This window comes from Montipora foliosa, chromosome 9 (assembly GCF_036669935.1).
Source record: "Montipora foliosa isolate CH-2021 chromosome 9, ASM3666993v2, whole genome shotgun sequence".
Lineage (NCBI taxonomy): Eukaryota > Metazoa > Cnidaria > Anthozoa > Scleractinia > Acroporidae > Montipora > Montipora foliosa.
Window position 1 is genome coordinate 15,499,257 of NC_090877.1, and position 27,500 is coordinate 15,526,756.

The following is a 27,500-nucleotide window of genomic DNA, read 5'->3' on the forward strand; positions in this document are numbered from 1 at the left end:
AAATTTATGGAAAATAGAGTTCTTTGAATGGACTGATTGAGTCACTAACCCAATTAATCATTTTCCGAGGTTTGTGTTAATCTTTTTTCATCTTGATCTTGATCTTGATCTTGATCAAGCATCTTGATCAAACAAACTGCCTGAATTCATGGTGTCACGGTGTCGTGGTTTACACAGCTTCAAAGTGATAAATAGTGACTCACCTACCGACTTAAGTTATTCAAAGCTTGAGCAATGACATCCAGTTGCTTTGCTCTCGTATTATGCACCGCGAATGTACATGTACACCGGTCTTCCTTACCTCAACACCACCTTGTTTGAATGTCTGTTTTAAAAGAAGTGGTTCCAAGATAGGATCCAATTCCTCTCCAACATTTTCCAAGAGCACAGGTGTACCAAACTAACGAAAGAAAACAAGAACAAAAAAATGCGCTATAAATACAAAAGAAACAATCACATGAGTCGGACGAAGGCTTCGCAAAGGCATGCCTTTTAATAACATCATTTAAGTCAAGTCTGGTGAAATATTGCTTTTTGATGACGGGGCAAAACCGGCCAACGTAATTTGAGACAAAAGTGATTGGCGTCGTATACAAATTTGGTCCCGGGTTCTGAGGCCCGTTTCGCAAACGTCCCGAAACTTTTCGGAGTGGTTTTAAGACACAAAACTTCACAATCATTTTGCTTTTTATAATCTTCAAAACATGTTAAAGACTAGATTATCAAAACAAACGGATGCCAGGTTCGTAAATAGCTTTTCGGGCCCGAAAAGTCACCGGGACTTTCGAGAAACAGGACCTTGGTTCGGACTCGACGACAAACGGAGGTCGAGCTTGTTGGTCTTGTTCTGCTCCTAGAGGGTTATCAACAATGAACTGAGAAAGCGAATATTAACTACAAGGAATTCTTTTGCGAAACAAACAAACAAACAAAAAAACAAATTTAAGGTGCTTACCGTTATGCTGTTTTCCAAGGTGCGAATGTAGTTAGCGTCAGAGAGTTTGATAACAGACAGTTTGTTTTCCTTCTCCATGTTCTTAACCCACTTGTTAGCTTGACCTGCGACGAATACATGAAAGATTATGGTGTCACTTATTAAATATATGTTCTAAACCGCTTTAAATATATGTTTTAAACTGTTTTAAACAAGACAACACATTTTAAAAGCACGCCGGTGGTCGATCAAACATAACGGAGAATTAAGAATCGTCAACGGCAACACCACATTATTGGCTTAAAAATGAAAAAATCCTACTGCACTAGCGGCACTTATTGAGCGCATTCCTTTGCTGTACTCTGCAAAATAACAACGTGAAATGACCAGTTGTAAGGTTTTGACGGCAACTTGATCAGTTCATTCCACTCTATCTTCACTTAACGTTCGCACCAGTCCAGTTATAGAACAATGATACTAGTATTTTATACAATGTAAAAGAGATGGAATAAGTGGGGAAACCTTGTGGATCAATCATGAGCGGCCATCTTCGTGCGTTATCCACCACAATTCCGTTATCGACGGAAAACGAATCCACAGGGAGACCAGCAATGTTCCAGGCGCGGATTTTGACAGCGCTGCCAAGCGTAGCGTTCAAAGAAAACGACTCCGAGCATGGGATCTTCTTGACATTGCACTGTTCAACCCAACGAGATATACATTGCTGAAAGCAAAATAACACGGCTGAATGAGATCACAGCAACAAATACTTTTCAACAAACTGTATGTAAATGAATTAAAACAGGAATCACTAATGTTAATCTCGGAAAAAGAAAAAAGAGATGCACTTATACATGATGATTCCGAATGCTTAACAGCAGTCGAGTCTTTACGAGTCGAGACTTCGGATCTCTATCGCGTCGTGCGATTACCGCCGCAGTCGACCAACGGATACAACGTAACAAATACTGACTTGAAATTTATATTACGAATTAAACTGAGATACTTCACTGTTTAAAAAGGACACTTCCACTCAAATACAGGTAATCGGCGCTTACGAAATAGAAGATTAGAACAGAAATATGCGTATAACATGCTGGTCATTTAGTGAGCTGTAAACAACAACCTGCGACCTTGCTATGTCACTGTTTGTGACACAAAGTGGCAAAGCCGGACAATTGCATATTCGTTAAGAGTTTTCATTGTCATTTTCTGTTAATTTACTACAGAGACAAATCAATCGGGTATTGTTTGCCAAATAACACCAATCTTAGGAGCTGTTACGTATAAGAATTGACTTACGTTCCTAAAGTCCACCGTGAAGGGGCCTAAATACGCCACTACCCCTGAGGACAAAAGCACATCCCCAGTAACCCTGTCATATTTATCGCCCAACACACGAGCTGCTTCCGTCCAGCGATCTTTCTCGCCTCCCAGTCCCCCGATCAGTTTTTCTGCTCGGTCAAGCTTTTGCTCGCAGACCATAATATTGTGTTCCAGTTCTTTCTTCTTGTTCGTCATGACGTCGAATTCGTCGTTCAAAGCTTGAAGTTTATCGACAACCTAACAAGAAAGTAACAACCGAGAATTTAAAAACAAAATTAAAGAAAATAAAAGCGTTTGTCAAACTTAAGCACTTCCAAAGGGAGACTGAAAAAATACAGCCTCGAACGGGACTTGAACTCATGACCGTGCCTCGTTTTCGCTAAGAGTCGTCACAATACGCAGTTCAAAATATAAGAATTTCATATATTTCATTATCCCTGAAAAGATGTGTTACCAAACTGTGTTCCTTAAAATCAAGTATGCCACATCAAAACAAACCCGCCCAATCAGTAAATGTCCTAGTTCAAGATTAACATAAAAACCTGTTTTGCTAAGCATACATTAGGGCCAAGTTATTCGAAGCGCTCGGGGCCCGCAACTTGGAGAATATTCTTGGTTTTCAAATGATGTCACGGCCGCCATGTTGGAGTCTCCAAAAAATGAAACGACGGCCATGTTGGAGTCCTGATCCAATCCTCCGGGAATTGTTATGCAAATTTTATGCAAATTTTTTGCAAATTGTTATGCAAATTTTTTCCTTTTGTTTTCGTTGAAAAACATCGCTGTTGATCACGTGAGTGAAACCCAAGAATACAGCTGGGTTCGCACACCAACAAAGGAGTGCATGACTAGGAGCGAACAACTCCAATACTAAGCCTATGTCACGGCATTTTTACAGACCGATCTATTTTTAGACTACCTTTGCCACCAAAAAATAAAGACACTTCCGCTTTGGTAACGCTATGAAGTCAAGTTAGTCTCTTATGATTAGCCGTCAGGCTCCTGCGTGAGTCTCATTCGCGGGAAATTTCAATCTAAAAATAAGCCATGACAGGAATATATGGGAGTTGTTCGCTCCTACTCATGGGCTCCTGGTTACATCTCGTGTGCTCTAAAAATCTCAGGCGGACATGTTCTCCTATCACATAATTTTGCAGGGGATGGTAAGAAGAAACGTGTTCCACATACAGTTCGACAATCTTCTGGCATAGAGCCAATTGTTTGTGACGCCAGGAGCCTGTATTTCCACAATTAAAAAACAAAATCCCTCGTCCAATGGTGTTTTGGCGACCTGGACAGTAACATGTGGCCGCCACTGTCAGAGGTAAACCTGTGTTTAGTCCCATTGAAAGACATGGGATGATTGTCATATAATTCATCTCGTTTTACCACAAGCACCTGTTTCAAACAACTCGGTTGCAAAGTGCAGTTTTTGGTAGCAAAAATACTAAAACATCATTTAACTTGTAATAGAGGTTTTACACGGCAGCCATGTTGCATGGCAGGAACAATTAAAATGTCTTGCATTAGAAAGAACATTTGTTCCCAGAGGAAAAAGAATCTATTGTTCCTGCCATGCAACATGGCTGCCGTGCAAAACCTCTATTTCACATACTTTGACTGTATTGCAAGATTCGTCTGTGCTAAGTCTGTCTAGAGATGTTTAAAAAATTGTGCTTGAAACTTCTTTCACAAAATTCTTTCTTCATTCTTATCGCAACGGTGCGCGGTTTCTTTATTTTAGTTAAAAAGAGCATTTACCAGTTTGAAAATACAAATTAAAATAAATTAAAATGAAGTAAAATGACATGGCAAAAATGAAAAACAACCACAAACGATGGCTCTCTAATAAAGGGAAGAGCTTATGCGAGTTATCCAGAGACTGACACGCAAGCAAGTTAAGACCTTTACAAACCTCTTTCAGCTGAGCTCGTTTGGCGTTTAACTTTTCCATTTGCACTGCCAGCTCGGCTTCTGCTTGAGCAAGCTTTTCTTTCTTTGGAGCCACAACCTATGAAGAGAATTTGAATCAACTTCACCGCTTTCCTGCTCCCCCGCATTCTTGCAGCTTACGTCTGCACAGGTGGGTTCAATAGGCTGATTTAGCAACGGAACGGGAACGTCAGTTGACGACGGCGCGCGCAGAAAAATTTTCCATATTAGGTCAGATTAGAGTACAATCCAGACTATTCCGCGCGTTCTTCCGTCGCCAATTGAGGTTCCCGTTCTGTTGCTAAATCAGCCTATATCATCTCTTCATTCCGTCGAAAAGGTTCCCCCGTGCTCTGCAAACAAACAACTCTTCAAACAACATTTTTATGCGAGTACTCAAAAATAAAGTGCATTTCGAACATAAAGACTCAACTTTCAATTGGTCTTCACTGAGTCATAAGCACAGATGCATGCGTATGCAAGCATAAACGTCTGAGATACAAAAAGGCCAGAAAAGGAATAAAACTAGCAAATTCGACTTTCACTTTCTACGTGGGCTAAATAAGCCAATTAATTACCAAAATGTACAAGAATGGGGACTCCTTAAGAAGACGAAGCCACTCCTTTATCAATTTTTTCCATGACGATAATAAGCTAACGGTGCTTTGCGCTTGAGTAAGTCTATGTCAATGATTGTGTTCTCATTTAGCCTTTTTGGTCCTAATGGTTAGCGAAAGCAGGCTCAAAAACGAGAGACTCTTATGCCTTACCTTAGCCACTCTCTCATAAACTTCCATTGCTCGCACCCATCTGCACAAACCCTCACAGGCAGACGACACTGAACGAATGTTGTTTGGATCAAAATCAGGGTTCGTCACATACCTGACAAAAAAACAACTACCTCAGTGGTTGTCGGTAGATAGTGCTCTGGAAACAACTACTCGATAAAGTCGTCAGTTAATTTGTTTTTAACATTTTCCTCTTTAAAGGACTCACGAGAGAGTACAGAGCAGTGGAAATGCCGTGTGGAAATTATGTAACTCACAGAAAGCTAGTCATACCCCTTAACTGAGGACTGCGACTGCCATAAGCTGTAAACACGACTTGACTTCGACCTCGATCACAAGTAAGAATTTCCAATTTCAAACTAGTGATGGCGGATGCAGACAATGTCTAGCCAACAGTTTGGTATCAATACTTGAATGTACAGTTAACGATCCGCCTCGCTAAAATGGGAGGTGGGTGCCTGGAGTATCCAGGGGCTTCCACTATGGCAAGATCCATCCCCTAGATAGAATACCGCCCCCATGGCCGGCAAATTCCCGCAACCCAGCCATGAGCCCCCATTCCAGGCACCCGTCACACTGATGAGACTCAGTGGAAGGAAAAACAGAGGGTAGGGTGGGGTGGGGGAAAGCTTAAGACCCAAAGATGAACACCGCTGCAAAAGTCTGAGAAAAACTCATGAAAAACTGGCTGACGAAAACCACAACGATCCACGTGAGGCTGCACTTATAAGTCTGACCGCTAACAGCTTGACCGAAGACCGCCCAAAAGAAACGATGACTGCTATAAGCGATGGCCGCTAAAACATTGAACGCTAAAAATATGACCGCTCTAACAACGATGACCGCTACGCTCTTGGTGGTTAACTTAGTTAAATGAGCGAAGGGGTAGTTTCTAAAGAAACTGTGATGCTGCGTCGGTGGGGAAGTAGTATACAAAAATTTGGTTTCATCAACGGAGTTGATAATGTAAATTGGCCACCGTACAGAGATTCTAAAAAGCGAATCGGATTCGCTCTGACGAAGGGCTAACGCTCGAAACGTCAGCTTTTAGAATCTCTGTACGGTGGCCAATTTACATTATCAACTCCGTTGATAAAACCAAAATGCACCTTAAAATTTCATCTCTTTCCACCTCAAAGAACGTCAACAACAACCCCCCCCCCCCCTCCCACCTAATCTAACACAATGTCGTACAGTAAAAACCACAAATAATCTAGCCGTGTCTCAACATTGTTTTGAGGGAAGGGGAGCCACAAAAAGACTTGCTTCATAAAAGAAAACCTGTTTTCTTAGATATGGACAAGAAAGTAAAGAATATCTCAACACTATTGCCCAAGATTGAGCCTGGACACGCAAAGGGCGTGTCCACAAAAATAATTTGAGGATAGCTAAAAAGATCGGTCACTCTCTGAGCTCAGCCAGTTTTCAATAATGTATTACATACATTAGCGGAACAACTGGTCATCAGTTTGGCTGCAAACGTGTATTGAGAGTAACCACTGATCTTAAAATTTCTTGTTTCACTTAAGACTTAAAAGACTTAGTTCAGTTACCTGTGATCGACTGGTACATCCTGATCCTAAAATGTTAACAACAGCAGAGAATTTCACGACTTACTTGTCTCTTATTTTTTTGATGATGGCAGCGGAAATGTTATCCTTATCGTAGACTTTTAAAGACTCCAAGAATTTCATGTCTCCCAGCATCTTCTGCGAAGGACCCCAGTAGTCTTCCACCATGCGTCCCGATCCCGAGGGATCAGGCTTTCTCTCGGGTTTAATTCCTTTCATAATACACACGGCTTCCATGACGAGTTTGACTGCTGACGGTGGATTCTGCAAATAATGTAGCAACACTGAAGCTGACAGACGATAATATTGTGATCCACACAGCAGTCAAATACATCTATTTATACGAGGCCACTTTCAATTGGCGAACAATTACGAACCAAAAAGACATTAAAATGACTTTTTTTTACAAAGACTAACTATCCAACATAATGAATAATTAATTATCCAACACCGAAAAGAGTCCACTGACTTTGAACAAGCCAATTAATTGCTTTGTCGCGCAGTTATTTCCTTCGGGAATAACTTAATTCAGTATAAAACCATGCGCAATCTCCGACTGCGCTTAAACCCTGATGATGTCCATAAGTCGAAAACGTTCGGTTTTATAATGACTTTTCTTTTTTACTTGTTAGCTTTGCACATATATATCATTTTATCTTTTTAGCGGATACTTTGTCAATTAGGAAGCAGCTACCTAGCACTGTTTTGTTTTCATTCGTAAATTTGATTACCCTTGAATTTTAAAGCAGGTTGAGGCAGCAAAATACACCTCCAAGATTTGCGCACTAAAGAATGAAGTGCCGCAAAGGAGAACCAACACACCGGGGAGTAAGTTCCCTTCCTCTTTCGGAACAGGGTCGGGTTTTCGACATGATCACTTTTCCGTGGCGAAGATGATTGCGACACGGAAGGCGACAGTTTCCAAGAGGATCTGAAGGCATGCCCCCCCTAGTAAACTATTAGTCTACCTCCGGCTTTTCCTACACTGGGAAAAATAGTACCTTGACAAGCAAGGAGTTCGCTTTAATTCTATAATTTCAATTAGATAAGAGGTGTTTTGCTAACAAGTACAGCAAGTTGTCCTTCAGACTTGGGGAAGCAGGAACGAGAAATTGATGAAATGATGATTGATGGCTCATTCCGATGGATAAGCATTATAGCCAGAACGTATGCACTCATCATGACCAATTACACTGAAGAATTACTTTACGCATATGGTTACCCTTTAGGCGACGAGTTCATTATAGCCTACAGTCAAAACATGGAGAAAAAAATTTGCAAGTATATCAGTTTTACAAAAGTATAGAGCAGGACATGTTGTACAACTGAATGAAACCTCCGCCCTCGGACGTAAAACGAAAGCCCTAAAGTGTGCGTATTGTTTAACATGAAAAATAAAGTCTTCAAGAAGATAGAGATATCATCTTTCCATTAGCTAATTTAAGACCCTGCGAATTAATCCGTTGGGATTTCGCCAGTGAATCGGTAGCTGTTATATGTTGCAATGTGAACTAAGTGGTTTTCAAAGAACTCCCTATTGCCACCCTCCCTGAAAATCGACTTTTGGAGCACAAAGTGTGAGCAGGCACTCTTAAAAATCTTACCTTCATTGTTTTTACCATACTGATATCGCTGGGTTTAAGGGTGTTCAGCGCTTGCATAGCCGCCTCCAAGGCTGGCATCGCTTCAGCTAGATCGCTTTCGCATTCATCCTTAATGCCCTTAGCTACAGCCGCGGCTTCACTAGCAACTGCCTCGTCAGCAGCAACCACCTGTTAAAACAACAAAGTTGAGAATTTTGTTAAGCAGCTGTTTTATTGCTGTCGCAATGTTGTTTCTAGCAATAACTTACGGCGGTTAAGAGACTAGAGATTTGCTTATTCACGTTGTAGTTTTGCAGAAAACGGAAAAGAAGTGCAATAAAATTCAACTGAAACGCTCGTAAAGTGACACTACTTCACTCTCAAAATTCAATAGTTCAGTCGCATCCTCCACGAGGTCGCTATAGGTTTCAGTGGGGGTTATGTTAAGGCGACCACTCTGTCGTAAGGTGAAGATAACAAGAACACAAGTAACGCGGTCCCAATTCTCTACGTCTTCAAATCAAAGATGGCAGCCCAAATAACAACTTCAAGGTACAAAGCCTACAGAAAGCAATGCCATCCCTCAACTAAAACAACGCTATCCACGCCAGGCTAATGAGTCTCACCTCCTTCTTAGCCTCAACTTCGACTGTATCCTGTTCAATCTTAACCATCAGTTTTTCGGTTTCCGCTGACGTTTTTATGAGTTCCGGTTGCAGATCACTCAGTTCCTGTTGCATGACGGACACTTGCGATGACGCAAAGTCCAGTTTTTCCAATCCAGTGACGTAACGCTGCTTTAGTGTCATAATTTCCTGGCGTTTGATATCCAACAGTGTCTTAAAAGTCATGATAAGTTCAAGGTATGAAGTGGGGGTGACATAGTTTTTGCGCCTCAGGGACTGATAAAAGCTGTGAAGGCAATTAACAAGACTCGTAAACGCAGAAGTCTGGCGTTTTTTCAGATTATATCGTACGCCGCAAATGTTTGATGTTGGACAAGTTTTCTTCGAAACCTAACATTCTTATAAAAACGTGGAAAAAAACACTTCATGCAACGTGGATTCTTTTTCGTTTGTATAGAATTTTTTATTAAGTCGCGCTAATTATGTTGAGAGTTATTTTCCGCGACTTTAATGAAGTGCAGCGTTTATTTCCGCGCTCTTAATTCCATTATTTTAACTCTAATTTTGAAACCTTTCCAGACATTCATGACACCTACAAAACAATGTTTTATGTTTTACGAGACATCTGGCTTGTCTCTTCTACAGGGCAAACCTGCCCAGAGGGAAGGAGCACGAACAGGACTCGAGGTCCTATGCGAGGTGCTCCACCCTACACTATCCAGACCAGAAAGACCAGACCACAACACCGGGAACTACATGCCCTACTCTTTACGACAAGTGTGCGGGTTCTTTTACGTCCCACAGGATTATGAACATTGAAGGGTTGTGAGACGGGACCTCCGGCTTGTCGTCCTTATCCCAGAAGAGTAGAGAGGCTAACCGTTTGCAGATGTAATTACAAAGGCAGCACTTTCTCCTCATTTATTTAAAGACCCTGAGTGTTGGTCCGGCCGGAGTTGAACTCACGACCTCCCGCGTGACAGCCCGGTGCTCAACCAACTGAGCCACCGGTGCGCGGTACAAGCTTTCTTTCTTTCCGTTAACCCCTACAATTAATCAGAATTTTGATGACTGCTTTGTTGATCAGAGGGCTCGGTTTTGTTCAGAACAAAACTGAGTTGAGTATATTTGTTCCAGTGGTCACTACCGTGTCTTAACCGCGTCAAGTTCCTCTATTGTGAAATTCTACCCCCTCCTTCGCGTTAATTTTCTTTATTCGAAAGTCGTTTTACATTAAATTCGCGTTAATTTAAGTCGCGGTAATTTTCAATTCCTTAATTTCATGGAGCGTTAATTTCCTATAATAAGGTATGTTGCCACGCCTTTTAAACTAAGTCTTTTGTTTTTCGGTAAACCATACAATAACAAATTACTTACCTGTCAGACAAATCCCTTACGTTCTCGTGGAAATACTTGCACATAAACACGCACTCTTTGCGCACGTCATGCGCCATGTCCACTTCCTCGAGGAACTTATTGGCGACCATCTCCAATGCATCCTCAGGCCAAGCCTACAACAGTGATACAACAAATAACATTAGGTTTCGTTCTTGAGGAAGGAAACGCTTACAGTAGCAATATCTGTAAACAGTGTATCTACGGTGAAGTTGTTTTTGCCGATCACGCAACCAACCGCAAGAATCGCAAACTCACAACCAACAAAAATATAATACCACAAGGTCATTCAAACGTCGATGAACAGGAAATGTTAATTATAAAAAAAGTTCTTAACTGGACAGCCCAATTTCGATATAATGCAATTATCTCACAAAAGGCATCACCTTAAGGCTCGCGGGAAAAATCTCAAGGTATTTTTAAAATGACGTTTCCAAATAAACGATTGTTTTCTTCAGTTCCCAAAGGTGGTTTAAATCTGTACATTTATACCGTAGGCTCACCTGGAACCAGTCGATAGTACAACAGTTGATTAATGAAGGGAACATTCTCATTCGGCTTCTGAATGCATCTCCAATAGGACTCATAGCAAGTACAACGTGAAGGTTGGCTCGTACTCGCTCAATGAAAAAATTGTACATTGCCAAAGGTGTAGCGTCGATTTTACGACCCTGAAACAGCAAAGCGAATATTAGGAACATCGATGCGAAATGAAAAACGGACAATTCAATACGGTAAAGAAACAACTTGTTGTTGCAAAATGCAATGAAAGCATGAAAAAAGTCTGAAAATTTAACTGAACAAATTGTACATCGCTAAAGGCTTAGCATCGATTTTACGATCCTAAAACTGTCAAAGCAAAGATTAGAAATATCATTGTGGAATGAAAAACGGACAGAACAATGCTGATGCTGCAACGTGAAAGAAAAACTGCCTTGAGAAAAACACTGCCAATGTTAAATTTAAATTTAAAAAACTCAAAGCTTTCGTAAACAATGAACAGTTGTGCCGCGCGCTTTTCTTTTGCGCGAGAATTACATCATTCCAGGAATGTAACAATTCGAACGTGCATCAGGGTTGTCTGTACTCTTATCGACAACGATATTCGTCATCACAGTGGTCAAAATGTTGTGGACTCACGAGACTCAAGCGAGCAGCGTTGTCTAGACTCTTATCGACTACGGCAAATTAGCCAATCAGATTGCGAGATTACAAGCACTTGTGGTAAAAATGCCTTTCTCTGAATAGAGCGGTTTAAGATTGAGTGTCGAAAGTAATTAGCGAATTGCTTTGGGTTTGCATTACTTCACTCAGTGATTGGTTCGAAGTTCTCGCGCCACTTTTTCAACCAATCATGCAGAAGTAAAACTAAGACCAAATGTGGCTCGCGCGTGCACATTTTCAACGCAGTACAATGCTTCAAATAAAATCTGACCTTAGCTTATTGACTAGTTTGGGTGAAAAAGGAGGGAGACTTTACTTTTATCGAAGGGGCCAGGCGCTATGCGCAACTGCTTAAAAACGGCATACTAGTAGTTTGGTAAAAGCTCCCGCTTTTGCTACGCAACCAGCTGAAAGGAAAAGGAGAGTTTCCCCGTCAGCTGATTAAGTGTCTTAGATGAAAGAAAAGGGCGGCTAGGCTGAGTAGCAAACTTTCCTGAGCGCCATACCGCGTGCTGATGAAACTAAACAGTGAAATAAAACTGTTCGTTATTGTGCTTTTGACTTCACCTCAACTCTGGCCACCGTTTGCATCTTTTCAATGACATCAGCTTTTTCGTCAGCCGGGAAGATGTTAGGCACATCGCCAGTGTTTAGGATCATGTTGATGTCCTCAACGAAGGACTCTTCCTTGATCTGATTATCGCTGAATAGAAAAACTGTGGCTTTACCATCCACACCCGCCTTGATCAGCATCTGAAAGATGGTTTTTTTGAATATGGTGAATACAAAATATCAAATTTTAACTGTTTCTTACATTGGGTAATCTCGCTAGAGTGTCAGACATACAAAGGGCGCTTTAAGGAAAACTGATTCCGTTTGTTTCAGTTCCGGTTTAAGAAAATTACGGCGAAGAGCCTTTAACTATACAAGATGGCGTTAAACATGAAGCCTGAGGGGTCTTCGATATAAGGGAAAAATGTTCAAATTCTACAAATGTTTCCCAGTTGGTAAAACCAAATTATCATCGATTATACCTTTTTGACATCTTCTCTCCATTCATTCTTGGTGTAGTTTCGTGTGATTTCAATCTGAAATAAATCGTAGTCCGCCATGAAGGTTGCCAGACGAGTGGCGCTCTGACGACCGCTTCCACCAATACCTGCAGACAAAACACAGTATCAAAGTTCACTCAGCAGAGTTTTCAGTTGAAAATCTGTTTTTTTGCATTAGTACGCTTTGTGATTGACCTAAAACTCTCTTGCAACTTTTTCACTCATCAAGAGACAAAACCCGAATCAATTGCCTTGCAGTATGACTGGCTAACTTAAATATCTTTGCCTGTTTTGATTGGCTAAGATAACAATGGTTGTCGTTTTACGGCCGCTCCAACGAAATAACCAATCCCAACCATAACGCACCCTTGCTAAGTCATTTCGACCTTTCGTCGCCCTCAAAGTAAAGTCAGACCCCACCTAACCACAGTGCCACTTAACTATTAGCCTGGACATCGCTTCAGAATATGGTAACTTGATAAGGAGCGAAATGAGTCATAAATTGAGAAGACGAGGCACCTACTACACAGTCACAATGAGCTCAATAGACAGAGATCACTTACCTACAAGAAGGGCGTGACCGTTGTCTTGCTTTAGTACACGCGCAACGCGTGAGATGTGCTCAATGGCAAATTTGAACATGACAAGCGACATGGGTGTCTTACTCATCTGGTTAAACTCTTCAAGATACCTAATAACGAACAGCAATCAGTTAAAAAACAATCCTTTACTTTTTCGGACGGTAAAAAGAATACAAAATATGAACGTTATCAAGATGAAACAAGTCAACTCGCTCATCTTTGGTTAGTGTGCCATTTTTTGCGCAACTTTCCTTTGATCTGTGTGACCAGATTTAGCTTAAAATACTCTTTAAAAAGATAAGTGACTTGGAAGGGGGAGGTGAAGGGCACACCGATGGTTTCCATTGATGCCAGCTTCACAGTTGACAGAATTACCGCCGTGATTCACAAAGAGCGATTATTGTTCGGCCGTTTTAAAACTTGGCTAAACCACTTTTTAGGATAAGAAAGGGCAGGGTACTGCATGGAGAAACAAATGTCCGATTGCACTTTCACCAAAAATCAACTCTTTCTATAATCGCACTAAGGACAATGCTCGAATCAAGGATTGAAAATTGAAAAGAGAATTAAGAGAATGAGATTGCCGACTTACCCCTCCATCTGCTGGGTCAATTGTGACAGGTCCGTTACTTCATCGTAAATTCTTTCTGGGCTGTCAGGTTTCATGTAATCACCGAAGAATAAACTCCTAAAACAAGAATAACGACCATCATCAGGCACACAGAGACACAAGATTGTTAAGCAAAAGGCGGTTTCAGGGATATTCACTAGCAATGACCCACTTTTTCACTCTTTGGCAAAAGACATCCCTTTGAAGACGAAGAGAAAAAAAACTCGTAAAAACCCTTATTTTAATTCCAAGAGCCTCGAAACCGATGACGTGAAGGAGAAATGAATAAGAAAACATGTTTCCAGAGATGCCCGTAAAGCTAAATCTAAAAAAAAGAATCGAAATGGCGTTCAGCCTGAAGCTTCACACAATGCCACGTTGTGGTACCGAACTATGACGAATTTCATATGACGACTTCTGGTTGCAGAAGCAAAGAAAAATTGACTTCAGTTTTTTAAGGTTATCCAAGCCCAGGGAAAAGCCTCTAGTATTCTTCTCGTTCTCTTTATTTTTCTTGACTAAGACAATAACCTGATGTGGTCGTCTTTGAGTTTCTGTCCTGTGGGTACGACGTGATCCAGCAAGCTATCCATGTCTTTCTTGAATTGCTGTTTGGTGGTCTCCTTCATCATTTCAAAGAACATCACTCGATCGTTGTTGTCGATAAGCCTGTCGTAGAACACGCGGTAAACCTCGTGGATCCACAACCGCATTAACTTGTCTCCATCTTGAAGATGCGTGGAGGGAACAAGGAGGACGCCAAAAACGACACGCGCGAAGTCTCGCAAGTTAAACACGTAATGAGATTTGCTTGGAGTTGGAAGGAATTTCTCGACCACAGCTTTGTACACATGCATTGTGGCTTGGACAAGGATCTGTGAAGCATTACATACATCATTTAGCTGCATTTTGAGCAAAAGCCTCAGCTAATCACTCATTCTATGAAAATGCCACCGATTTGAGAAAGTTGTCAGAAACGTTCAAATGCGCGAGACATCGCCACTTGTTGTCAAAAGCACAATGTTGCTGCGTTTTGAGGAAATTTTGAGCAGAAAAAATTGAAATAAACATGACTCTTCCGTGAAAATAACACAGATGTGAGAAAGATGTCAAAAACGAGCTCAAATCTGCAGATGAGTACCAACTTTGCAGATGAGCAACAAATATATTATGACCATCCAAATAGATGAAACACAAAAAAATGTCCTATTACTGTAGACGGAATCAGATATCGTTTACGTTTAAAAGCGAAGTCACACCGTGAAGATTCCGTCGTAGGCTAAAATGGTGACTATGTAAAAGCCAATAATGAAAGGATAATAAAGATATGTTTCATTATACTTTAAATTTAAGGTAGTCTTGAACGCTTAAGGCTGGATATTCCAAAGAGGCCTAACCTATGTGACTTACTACTATGTGACTTACTACTATGTGACAATTCAAATACAGCTTCCCGTGACACCTTAACCATGAAGTGCAATTTTTTTTAAATCTTCTAAATCCTGTTGTCTTGTGTGATCGTTTAAGCAGCGTTACTTTCACGAGCGCAATCACTGCAAAAAGAGAACATGAATCTAACCTTTCCAAGCCTCGCAAAGGAAGCATCAAATCCTTTGGCAAAATGCCAGTCGACGATGGAGGTAAAGATCTTTGTCATGGTGTTGTCGTCAAAGGAGTCAATCGATATAATATTCGTATGCCGAGTGAACCTGCCTGAGATGTCATTACGACCCCCACCAGGGGGACCCATAGCAGAAACTAAGAGCTGGAAGAAAGGAAATAGTTAATGTGGCAATTTCACCAACTGAATTTGTCATTAGATAATTTCAAAAGACGTGTACGCAATAGAGGACCAGTTATAGTAAAGTTCACATGCCATGCAAAGCGCAAACATAAGCGACTTTCGCGCGTACAACGTAAACCCATGGGCCCGGTTGTTCGAAAGCCGATTAACTTAATCCAGGATTAGCGTATATAAGCTCTTGTTTCATGTTTTCAACTTATTGATCAAAGGTCTTTTACTTATTTTTGTTTTTCAAGATTGACTTCTTCTAATGTAAAGTTTTGCCAAATATCAGCGTTGAACAGCATTTGGGAGTAGAGAAATAAACTCCTTGGTTATTTTTTACTCTGGGATTAGCGTTAATCGGCTATTGAACAACCGGGCCGTGGACTGAGGTCAGCACGCTCAGTTAAAGTCACCTTTCAAAAAGGCGAGCGTAAGAGTCCGCCTTCGAAAGCATAATATTGTAACGTAGCCTCTATTTTCACCTAAACAATCAGTCTTCCAGCTATTTATAATGGAAAGAGGACTGAGCGGAGTAGAATTTGGTCTGTAATCATGCGATTGATTAACAAAATCGGATGACTGCGTAGGGGGAGTCCGATTTGTTTAATCACGAGTATGATGACAGACCGAATTGGACGACACGAAGTCCTGTTACCAATTGTTCATAACCATTACAATTTCCGAGAAAACAAAATTAATGCACTCCTTTTTCACTGTCTAACGTTACAAATTTGTCCATTTTGGAAAATCCCCAGTTTGGTAGGGTAAGTGGTTGTTGCTATGGTTGTGATAAATTCTTTGATTGGTGGATTAAGCTGAGTGCACTTGATGTGATTGGCTGATGTAACTGTCCGATTTCAGGTATCCGATTACAGCCAACTGTCCGATTTCACTGTCCGATGTCAACCCTACACAATAATTAGTGAAAAATAACGTAGTTAATGCACCAATCACATTTGAGAAAATTGTAATGGTTATGATTAATGCCATAATTCCACCATCATCGCGGTGTTTTTGGCTAAAACATACTGGTTTTTTTACCTTAAGAGTCTGCGTTCTATCAAGGTGGCATGGCAGCGAAATTGTTTCCTTGCAATAAGTTTGCGTTTGCACTGCCTCGTTTCACCGCATGGGAAAGCAAGGAGTAATTAATTAACACATGCATTTCATCCTGTTTGCATTTGCATCTGCATGCATCTGCATGCATCTGCATTTGCGTCGTATATGTGGACCATGTTTTAGAATCGGAATCATAACAGAAATCATTATGGGTATGAAATGAAAATTAGACAGATCACCGCAGTTACTAGACACAGCAAGCAAAAAAAATCCAAGCTTAGATTTTATAACGGGATGGATTTGTTCACTGAGGTATTTTTCAGACTTGCTTGCAACTGCTAAAGTTACTAATCATAAAAATTACAATTTCCTCGAATGTGATCTCTAGTATGATTACAGACCGAATTGGACTCCAATCAGTCCTAGTACCATTAACTTATTTGACTGCAATCATCTTTTTAACTTCCTTTCATGTCCATTAATTCCGCAGTTCTAATAAATAAAATTACATCTATTCTAAAATCAGAAATCATTATGTTCCTTTGACCTTGCTGTGAAAAAAAAAAAAATTCTGCAATACAGAAATTGCTCGTACGAAATTGATCGGTTTAAGAATAACTCCAAATAATTGTCCTACCATATCCATTAGCTCCAGTTTGGATGTGTCCTTACGATCATACCAATGAGAATGGTCAATCCACTAAGAACAAGTAAAAAAGAAAAATACTATACTTTACTATGAGGGTAACATATATTACTTGTAACCTAGTCTTGCTCGTGGCAGACTTCTTGCAGTTTTCCTTTACTATTTAAAGATTCGACACCATAAAAAAACTTCAAGTCACCAACAGGGAAAGGTCAAGACCAGCCTTTGAAGTACGTGAACTTCAGTTAAGTTAAGTAAAACACTGATTGTCGAAACATCCGCATTAGGCTTGAAGTGTCATCTCACAACAACATGTTGTCGTGCTTCCATGAGTTTATACAACGTCCAGCTATGTAAGTTAAGGTTCGCACTGCAACCAGGTTGACAACCTGGTTTGAAAGGTTTTGAATGAAGCTTAAAATTTTAAAAATTCCAAGACCAAGCGTTTGAATACACTAAACAGGAGTGTCCAAACGTTGTCTTTGAATTGAAATATTTAAAGTTGCATTCAGAATTCCCCAAGCTGTGCCCGATTGTCAAGTTGTTGAGGACGTTCAGGGAAAGAATATTACCATCTCTCCCTCTTTGTCTCTTTAGTTTCTTCTTGATTCGATGAGTGCGACGCCAAGAGAGCGCACTCTGTCAAAAAAAATCCAACTCGTCTCCACGAGCCTCTAAGTCTCGCTTGCTCAAATCGCACGTTTCAGTCTTGACAGAAAAAATGAAATTGCACGATTCTAGTACATCCGCGCCTTGACAAACTATTTTTTGGACATGCAACAATCAAATCACCTGTCTCAGTAGCTCAATAGGAGGCTGGGCACCATATTTCTCCTTGGAAGGCATGTTGAGGTCATCCACAAATACCACACACTTCTTTCCGGGTGGAGGACCGTACACTCCTTTGCGACGCCTGTTACCGAAGAAGTAGTGAATTGTATTCAGATAATTGTACTTGTTTTATGACTTAAAGGACATAAATAAGAAAACGCACATTTAAAATTAAGTTAACCCTCTCCCCTGGAGGTGAACTGAGAGGGTTAAGCGTGGAGAGGGTTAAGCGTGTCCACCTTACCTGTCCAGCTTCGCCATAATAATGTCTTGTGTTTGGCCGGCACTTGTGCGAGCTGAAAAGTTGATGTTGATCGGAAGAAACCTGGAGGATCACAAACATTCAATAAACAAGCATTTAATGTAAATACTCTAAAAGCGACCATCTATAATCGAACTATTATATCCACATATGTTGTGATATAAGTAAACTTAAGACTTGATTTGACACGAAACGCTGGTTCGGTCAATTAGAGGAGTTAAAAAAATTCGCAAAAAAGGCAATTTAGTCTTCGATTCATTTGACAGCTATTATTCCAGTCAACAGCACTATTCACCTTTTGAACAAACGAGGCCAGCAACAATTCACAACAAGCGCGCAAAATTCAGTACGTCTTGGAGGGAACTTTCACTCCAAACAAAAAACACCTTTTAACCTCACGAAATAATATTTGAAACGGAACTTGTTTTAAAGTTCTTCTAATGGGCGAATTACATCATTCACCATCACATTTGCATTAACGCATTTGAATTGCATGACATTGTCGAGCCCACAGATCAGTAGGACACTTTCTCACAGGCACATACACCGCGTCCACAAATATGGGTTCAGTTTACATGGTTTGTCAGGTACTTGGCCTTTGAGTGAATCTGTAGCTTAAGTTGAACTTATTTTGATTCATACTGCACTGTTTCTCTTAAGTTAATGTAAGTAGTGAGCAAAAGAGCAAGATAAACTAAAGATTAACTTCAGCCAAGTTGCCATACATTGTCTAGGTTACTAAGCACGAGATGAATCATACTTCTCTCGGGGCATTCCAACGATATAATTGTTTGTGATTGCAGATTTGCCTGTTCCAGTGGGTCCAATTAACAGCAGCGGTTTACCATGACTCAAAAAAGCTTCCAAGAAAAAGACCTGACGCGCAGTCTCGTCGGTTGGAATCATCAACTCGCTGGCCTGTTGAGCACAATTTGACACAGACCACGAAAAGTATTGTTTTTACAAAGCATGCAAGTCTCATATCTTCGTCACTTAAAAATTATTTGAAATAACTTTCTGAATATACAACAACCTAGAGAAGCATGCATGATAAACTATTAGCTGTTGGTTACACACACCTTGAGTTTGGGGCCTTTCGGAGGGTAAATGGCTTGGGTTTGGTTCAGCTCGGGTTTCCTGTTACCCTTGGGGATACGGTTACACAGTACTATCGATCTCAGACGTCCGTGGACAAAGGCTTTTTTTCAGCCCACTTCACGGACTGTTGATTTCAGTCTGCGATGGAGAAATTTTGATCACGTGACAACATTTTTTGTGGCTCTGCGGTTTCGAAAATACCGACCACGTGGCGCTAGTCCTTCGTTCTTCCCACGGCCGAGAAAAGAAAAAAACCTGAAGAAAATTGTCCACCTTCTTCTCATTTCCTCGGACAAGGCCTTTCCTGGGTTACCCCGTAATAGCTTCGGCCGGTTTTGATCGCCGTCAACATCGTTTCGCGTTTTTCTCTTTGGGGAGAGAAACAGAAAATAGCGTCACGAGATCAGTTTTTTCGAAACCGCAGAGCCGCAAAAAAATGTTATCACGAGATCAGAATTTTTTAACGTGGTTAACTTGTTGCTTGAGACTGAGTCTTCTCCAGCTGATACACATAGCTACCCTGGGTGCTAGAGGTTTTTCTTGCGCAGTTTCCGGTGTCGGCCATTTCCGTCCGCCGCGCGCGAGAAAAAACCTCTTGTACCCAGGGTAACACATAGCTTCCTTGAACTTCAGAGAAGTCCCCAGAGCACAACGTACCGCAAGATTTCAAACAATTACTATATTAATGTTTGAAACTTTCTTGCAATCGATTTTAGCACGCTGCTTATTATTATCTAAGGAAGTAGACTTGCCTGAGCATACCCCAAGTTCAAGTCCCGCTCCGACCATCAAATAGATATTTCCCCGGTAATCCCGGATTCGTTACCAATTGTTTATAGCCAATTGGTTAACTACCTTCTTGATTTGAAACATTTTTTTTGCTCCTCGTTGTTGTAGAACTCATCAAAGCACATAAATCTAGGAACGGCACCCTCTAAATGACACGCATTCTTCATTCGATAATGAATACTCTAATATAAACATATGAACGGTTAGAAAACTCGAACAGGTAGTCCAGTGACTATCTAGAAAATTCTAATCGTTAATTAGACAAAAGAATTCGTCAATTATTAAGAAGGACGACAACTAGCTCTACCTTGGCGTCCTTTGGAATGACGTTCTTGGCTTTGTCCACTCGATCAATCCAGTTGCTCCATGAGCCACTGGCTTGTTTCACAAAGTAGAAGTCGTACACAGTACCACGGTCTGGAAACACATTTTGCTGCGGCGGAACGAAAAACAGAGGTCTACAAAGGTTGCTACTATAACGGTTTGATTGGTAAACAATTAGAATATTTGCTTTTCTAGCTAATCTAAATCCCGAAGGGGAATAAACGAACAAAAAATCATTGAACTAATGAACGAACTAACGAACAAATATTTGAGAGTCTATCATGAATTCCAATTCGATTTTAAACATGGATTAAATTTTAGTGGTGGACGCAAGTAATGTTAATTAGCTTTTAGTTCACTTTTCTCGCGACCCCACAAGCTGCATAGCTTTGATTATTATCGTGTTAAAATAAAGGCTGTCTGTCCGTCTGTACCATTGGATATCGAACTAACGAACGTACATTAGAGAAGATAGCTAGATGGGTTAGCAAGCAGTGAGAGCTTTCGCCTAATGTGGCCCGGGTACGAGTACCGCCTTTGCCATCATATGAGGGTTGAGTTTGTTGGTTATCTACTCTGCTTTCAGAGTTTTTCCCCCTTTACTCTGGTTTTCTGCCCTTATCAAAAACCAAAATCTCATTTGATCATCTTTAATTTTATTTCATTTGACTTACCGTTTTTCGCCAACTGACCTCGGCAATTTTAGATTGAAAATTTTGGTTTTATCAAAGGAGTTCATAATGTAAATTGGCCACCGTACAGAGATTCTAAAAGCTGACGTTTCGAGCGTTAGCCCTTCGTCAGAGCGAATCCAAATCGATTCATTCAATTTTACATTGAGACTATCAATATCAATATCCGTATCAGTCCATTGTAAGAAAGAAGTGCTTACCTTTGTCATCTTGATAGTGTTGGGTTTGGGGTGATCTTTGTCTGTTCCGCTGATAAGCAGCCTAAAAAAGGTATCAAACTTCTTCCGGCTGTCTCCGTTAATTGTACCCCCAACAGACCACACCAAAGCAAAGATAAAAAGACACTGAAGCCAGTTGGTGATCTGTGGATGAATGAGTGGGACATTAACTCGCCAAGAAAAGAGATCATAAGTAAATGTGAAGAATCATGAACAATTCAGCGAAAGGCACATTAGTACCCTGCAAAAGCAATCTGCAGAAAAAAATTGTTTCAGAATGCTCCTTTACCTGGACGCCACCTGAACTCGTTATATTTCCAATTTTCCTAATTACATTCTTAAAGGGAACATACGAGCAACAGTTTCTGATAACGTTATCAAACAGGATCAATTTTTTCCCAACTCAGAGACAATGTTTGCGTGAATGCGTTGGGGTACTCAGTGACTCACAGATTGTCATCAAAATACCACCGAGATGATCCTTCTTTCATATCTCAACTAGTACGTATTACTGACTTGGAGCACAAGCTCACTGGCAAAACTCAAATGGCTAGTTAACTCACAATAACGATACCAAAACTCCTTTATGTCCAGAAATTCACGTAAGTCCCAAAGCATTTGCTACCTATTTTCATAATAAAGTAAGGGTAAAGGGTGGCGTTATTTTTAGCTTAGGGTACTAAATGTAGATGTTTATCCTTACTTAGGGGGGTGCATTTGGGAGACACTTTGTAACGTAAACTGTCTGCATTCTGAGACACGAATGATGTTGAAAATGGTGAGAAGAGAAAGGGGACACTTCGTGACGCTTATTGAATTCCGCATTTTTAAATGCGGAATTCAATAAGCGTCACGAATAAAGCGTCACAATAAGCGTCACTCTCTCTATGTCCAGAATTGCAAGGTATTAAAATACCTTGCAATTCTGGACATAGAGAGAGTTTCAATCGAGTGTCGTAAAACCAAAACCGAAGTCATTACTTTGGCCAATCAAAAAGGACGGACACAATCCAGTAAACCAATCAAAACTCGAAGTAATTACACGTAGCTGACACAAAGCGCGGGAAAATGTGCACGCGCGAGCCACGATTGGTTTTGGTTTGACTTCTGATTGGTTAAAAAAAGTGGCGCGAGAACTTTGAACCAATCACTGAGTGAAGTAATGCAAAACCAAAGCAATTCGCTAATTACTTTCGACACTCAATTGAAAACCGCTCTATCTGATGAAAGACTGTAACTGTGCACCGAATTTGCGCCCACAGAGCGGTCTGGTCAAGTCACCCCGTATATTGATGCAACACTCGGTTAAAAATACCCGAAAAAAGATGTATCAATTACAAGCTTAAATCCATTCCTTTGTGGTCTCTTCCTCTTTTGTCACCAAAACAACACTTAAAAAGACCTTAAGCGAAACGACATCGACAAGAACGAGAACCTCCTTTGTATTACTGAAAGGATTTTCCTATTCTTGCAACTGCTTCTGCATGTCAAATGTATGCCAGCTGACCAGACATGAATAGCGTTGATATTAGGCAACAAAACCGAAAACTTCGTTGTGTGCCACTTTCTCAAAAAAAAAACCCCTTGAACTTGGCTATTTTCCACAGTTGTATTGGAGAGGACTATGATGAAAACAACCAAACTGTGAAAAGGGTAAGGAGGCCCAATTACACCTATTGTTACTCTCTGTTCTTGTTTCCGATGATGTCATCCTTGATTAGGGTCCCTGGTCTGAGCAGGTCTCACGGTGAGATGTTGACAACAATATCGCAGGCAAAAAAACAGGTTTTCCCCAACTACAGTCTCAATACTCAACAACTCCTCGCTATCATCGGTTATTAACCACCCAGAACGTCGGTGGTCAAGTAAACTCGGTTTTAATTGAGCTTTAATCATAACCACACTTACGACCAATTGGTGGTCATGTGATGACGCGCATACCTGTGAGGTGGACATCCTATCAGCTCCTTCAGCATTCTCCTGTGCAGCAATCTCGTCCAATAAACAAGTATACAGATTCATAAAAGAATTGACCAAATGCATGTCTGAGGTCTGAATGAAGAACTTGCACTCATGGCGGAGAAAATCTGATGAAGCGTGGCAAAACACTCTATCATTAAATGTGAATACTTGAGACAAGTAACATTCAATTAGGGGGTGTTCTGGCGACACATCACCGGGTTAATCGATTCACACACTTATGGGCAAGCATTGCATGAGCAACGCTTACTGCGCACGCTTGTCGTTGCTTATAATCACGTGACCACATCTGGAAAACAGATTCTGATACCGTTGGTGGGTCATCGCCGCCATACACCTTATTCCAAAATGGCCACCATTTTAGAATGCAAATTAGCCTTGTTGCCTTGTTCAAGGTTAACATTCTTCTTGAATTTTAAGTTTAAGTACCAGGCAACACTAAGGCTAATTTGCAAGAAAACAAAAGAATACTAAAATACCGGCAATTTTGGAGTAAGGTGTGTTTCTGTGGGGAAAACAGAAGAAGCAAATGAGGGATCCATTGTTTTGGGCATCAACGTGGCGATTTCAAAGCGAGCAACTTAAGAATCGAGAATCAAATGGGGTTAAGAACAACGCAAATACAAGAACAAGCACAATTTGACACCCGGTATTGTTAATAAGCACCTTCACTTAGGCCAAAAGCCACAACTGATTAACAAACGTTGACGAGTCTGCGTAAAGCAAATATCGTTGACGTTGGCTATATTGTTATTAATGAGCCAACCAGAAACTCAATGGATGCCGAAACAAACGGCTCCTTTGTTCCAGTGGTTAAGATTTTTAAATAATGAAAAGGGTAAACACAGATAGAGCGGTTTTCAAATGAGTGTCGTAAAACGAACAACAAAGTAATTACTTTGGCCAATCAAAAAGGATGGAGGTAATCCAGTAAACCAATCAAAACTCGAAATAATTACACGTAGCCGGCACAAAGAGCGGGAAAATGTGCACGCGCGAGCCACGATTGGTTTTGGTTTCACTTCTGATTGGTTGAAAAAGTGGCGCGAAAACTAATTACTTTCCACACTCAATTGAAAACCGCTCTATCTTCCTGATGTTGTTTCTACTTTTGCTCGCGTCGCTAAGCCTTAAGATGAGTAATTCTCATCATCATAACTATGATGACAACAATGACTAAAGACAAAAAAGCACTTTTCTATTTTCAGTTCATTACTTACACAGACATGGCTGTACGAGCCACATAAAAAGCGCGCGAATCGTTTCCAGATGCTCGGCGTTCAGACTCTTGGGAAGTGTGTTCATGTAAGACTCCATCAAAGGCTCCCAGCCAAGCTAACAAACCATGCAAAAGGGAACGGAGAGAAAATAACGAGTTAAAGGAAAAGCGAAGCTGAATGAATGACATGAATGCAATAAATTAGGGGTAAATGATGCTTGAAATAAAAAAGGAAAATGGGAATTCACAATTAGGTGCTCCACAGAACTTGAGGTTTAGTCATTTCGCGTTGAGGATTCACAGGAAAGGGGAAAGAAAAATTCTACACAGGCGGCAGTTTTCTTTGCTCATTTAACACCATAATTTTAAAGGCGCTTCTCTGTGACAAGGGAGGACAAAACTAATCAGGAAAGACAAATTATTTTAGGAAGGATTGGCGACCGTGTGCAATCACTTTCGTATACGTTTTCAGTACCACGCATTGCATTAAATGCAAAAAGGTTCTACCTGGTGCGGTTCGAGGTATATCATACCACAGCGACTGACAGTAGCAGGGGAGGCTTGCTCCAGATCGGCTGGCTCGAATATCAAACTCTGCCTGTTGTTCATTTGAATGATTTCACCGCTCATCAAACACAGCTAAACAACAAATTAAAGAAAGGACGATTAATCTGATATAAAGTTTAATCGTTATTATAAATAGCGGGCTGTACTTAAGAAGTGCGAAAGCAAAAATAAAAGATTTTTAAAAGGTCATGACTATGAAACGTGCTTCCAACAACACCCCGACAAGATTGGAGTTCGGTAATATTGAGAAGGTTTGGGGAACATTACGTGACTTCCATAATACCTAGCATGCACCTCCTGGACACATCGGCAGATACGAAACTCTTTCATGTTATAACTTGTCATGGATACCACTCAAGTCTCGAAATGGTACAGTCTTCCTAGTCCCTGTTTCAAAGTGAGTAACGGTGCTAAATCTTGCCTAATTAGATGACGATCATACGGTACAGCGAAAACTGATCACAATCGCAAATTTCGCACATGGCCCCGCGTTGAAAAAGAGGCTGTCTACCCAACACTTGTGCGCCGGCACACTCAGATCAGTTCTGTTCCTTGCTTCTACAGTCTGTGACAAAATTCGTTGGAACAGTACACGACTATACAGATCTGAAGCTTTCGCAGCTAACTCTCTCCTCACAATGTTGTTTTAACGCGAGTTTCTGAGCCCATTGCCAAAACAACATTGTGGGAGGGCAAGGTATTGCAAAGTGTTTTATCAAATTTGTCCGAGACTGTAGTTCCTCCGGAATAAAATTATTAAAACGTTTGCTCTCCCGTGTAAGTGCAATGTTGGAAGCGCCTCAGCAAAATGTTGTTTGGCTTCCAACAGTTGCTCGGTGTTTAAACCGTTCAGGCTGGCTTTAAGATAAAGACAAAATACGCAAACAGACCTTCTTGTTGTCATCAAGTACGGTGTTCATGTTTTCAATCCATACCGCGTCAACTGGCCCATCGAAGAGCAACCACTTGCGGTCTTCCGTGGTGGACGACGCATGCTCTCTGAAGGAATTTGCCAATACACCATCGGACCACTCATGGGAGACTGGGTCAAAGCAGCCATATAATTCCCCCATGCTGATCGACTTGGGGTTGATAACTTTGGAAATCACCTGATGACAATAACATTAATTTATCATTCGATGTATTTTGTCCTTCCTTTTCATTGGACGAGAGCCCACCACGTGACCTGCAAATAACTGCCTACAAATAAGTGTTTTGCTGCAAATAATATTCTGCTCATGCGCAATTGAAATCCCGCTCTTGCGAGAAAATGGCAGATCGGTTCCCCGAGCTGTCAGAGAATTAATCGACATCTTTAGTTGATCGAAACAACAGTGAGAATACTAAAAAAGGAACAAAAGTTGCACTCAACGTATTTCGAGAGTATCTCAAGGAAAGAAAGGTAGACGAAGAGTCACTCGTGTCATCCACGCGAAGGACAAGTTGGGGAATGCATATGTACTGAAGAGATTTTATGCTGAAGCCAGAAAAAAGAATGGCGAGCTTCACGTGTCGGGATACGCTTTGAAAACTGTGAAATTCTTCAGCTTTGTTGATGCCTAGTGTTATTGAACGTTTGACTGTAAGTTCAATTTGAAGTCTACAAATATAATTGTGCTGAGAAGGAAACCAATTGATTGGTGTCATTACTCGACTCTCGCAGATCAATTATTTGCCTCAGCCTTCGGCTTCGGCAAATAATTGATCTGCTCGCCACTGACAAATCATGATATTTTGTTCATGATATTTTGCTCAACCTCGTCCAATAATTGTTAATTACTCGACCGTAACCGGTAATTTTCTAATCGTTTGAACGAACAAGCAATGGTAGAGTTGTAATCGGAGGCCCGTTTCTCGACAGTCCCGGAAACGTTTGGCTCCGAAAATCTATTTTTGAAACTGCAATACAATTGGTTTGTAAAGTTGGTTTTTAAACATGTTTTCAAGACGACAAAAAGCAAAATGAATCTATGAAGTTTGATGACTTTAAAACGTTTCCGTTCTTGAGGTACAGAGGGAATTGTGATAACCCAAAAAGGCCCGAAAAGTTGCCGGACTTTCGAGAAACTGACCCCAGGACCTCCGGTGAAAAATCCAGGCAGTGGTCGGAACCGACGCCAGGAAACGAATCCAATGCCCCCACCACGGGACTTAAACTTTTCTGGGTTTCAAATGTTCTCTCTATTTTTACCACAACACAGTAAAATAATGTTCATAAATTAGACAATTTACCCTCTGATGCGGATATCCTGCTTTGTGAAGATCCGTCATAGCATCTGCAAGAACCTAAACAGGATAACATCATCAAGTTAGATAATTATACATGTATGAGAGGTTGAAAGCCAGGGAGGACAACTTACTCTGTGATTCCGTGTACTAATGGGCAATTTCATTTCTCTAACACAGGTCCTCCAAGATCCCCTTATCGCAAAGTATGCCGATGTGTAATGGACTGTGTCTGTTT

At 40.8% G+C, this 27,500-nt stretch overlaps 1 protein-coding gene across 1 annotated transcript in view; it reads right to left on the bottom strand.

Moving 5' to 3' along the window:
* LOC137972190 (dynein axonemal heavy chain 3-like) overlaps positions 1-27,500 on the bottom strand; it is a 93,623-nt gene that overhangs the window by 23,153 nt on the left and 42,970 nt on the right. Inside the window, exons 40-67 of the mRNA XM_068819044.1 lie at positions 27,269-27,322; positions 25,927-26,145; positions 24,977-25,108; positions 24,471-24,585; positions 23,212-23,357; positions 21,253-21,414; positions 20,344-20,469; positions 18,910-19,067; positions 18,132-18,212; positions 17,849-17,969; positions 17,048-17,110; positions 15,142-15,327; positions 14,094-14,437; positions 13,545-13,640; positions 12,935-13,062; positions 12,354-12,478; positions 11,887-12,072; positions 10,659-10,826; positions 10,138-10,271; positions 8,761-9,046; positions 8,156-8,323; positions 6,598-6,815; positions 4,963-5,074; positions 4,176-4,271; positions 2,237-2,497; positions 1,457-1,658; positions 956-1,059; positions 302-400 (exon numbers count right to left, since the gene is read on the bottom strand). Of these exons, the coding sequence (XP_068675145.1) occupies positions 302-400; positions 956-1,059; positions 1,457-1,658; positions 2,237-2,497; positions 4,176-4,271; positions 4,963-5,074; positions 6,598-6,815; positions 8,156-8,323; positions 8,761-9,046; positions 10,138-10,271; positions 10,659-10,826; positions 11,887-12,072; positions 12,354-12,478; positions 12,935-13,062; positions 13,545-13,640; positions 14,094-14,437; positions 15,142-15,327; positions 17,048-17,110; positions 17,849-17,969; positions 18,132-18,212; positions 18,910-19,067; positions 20,344-20,469; positions 21,253-21,414; positions 23,212-23,357; positions 24,471-24,585; positions 24,977-25,108; positions 25,927-26,145; positions 27,269-27,322 (4,290 nt within the window). The remainder of the gene's footprint in view (positions 1-301; positions 401-955; positions 1,060-1,456; positions 1,659-2,236; positions 2,498-4,175; positions 4,272-4,962; positions 5,075-6,597; positions 6,816-8,155; positions 8,324-8,760; positions 9,047-10,137; positions 10,272-10,658; positions 10,827-11,886; positions 12,073-12,353; positions 12,479-12,934; positions 13,063-13,544; positions 13,641-14,093; positions 14,438-15,141; positions 15,328-17,047; positions 17,111-17,848; positions 17,970-18,131; positions 18,213-18,909; positions 19,068-20,343; positions 20,470-21,252; positions 21,415-23,211; positions 23,358-24,470; positions 24,586-24,976; positions 25,109-25,926; positions 26,146-27,268; positions 27,323-27,500) is intronic.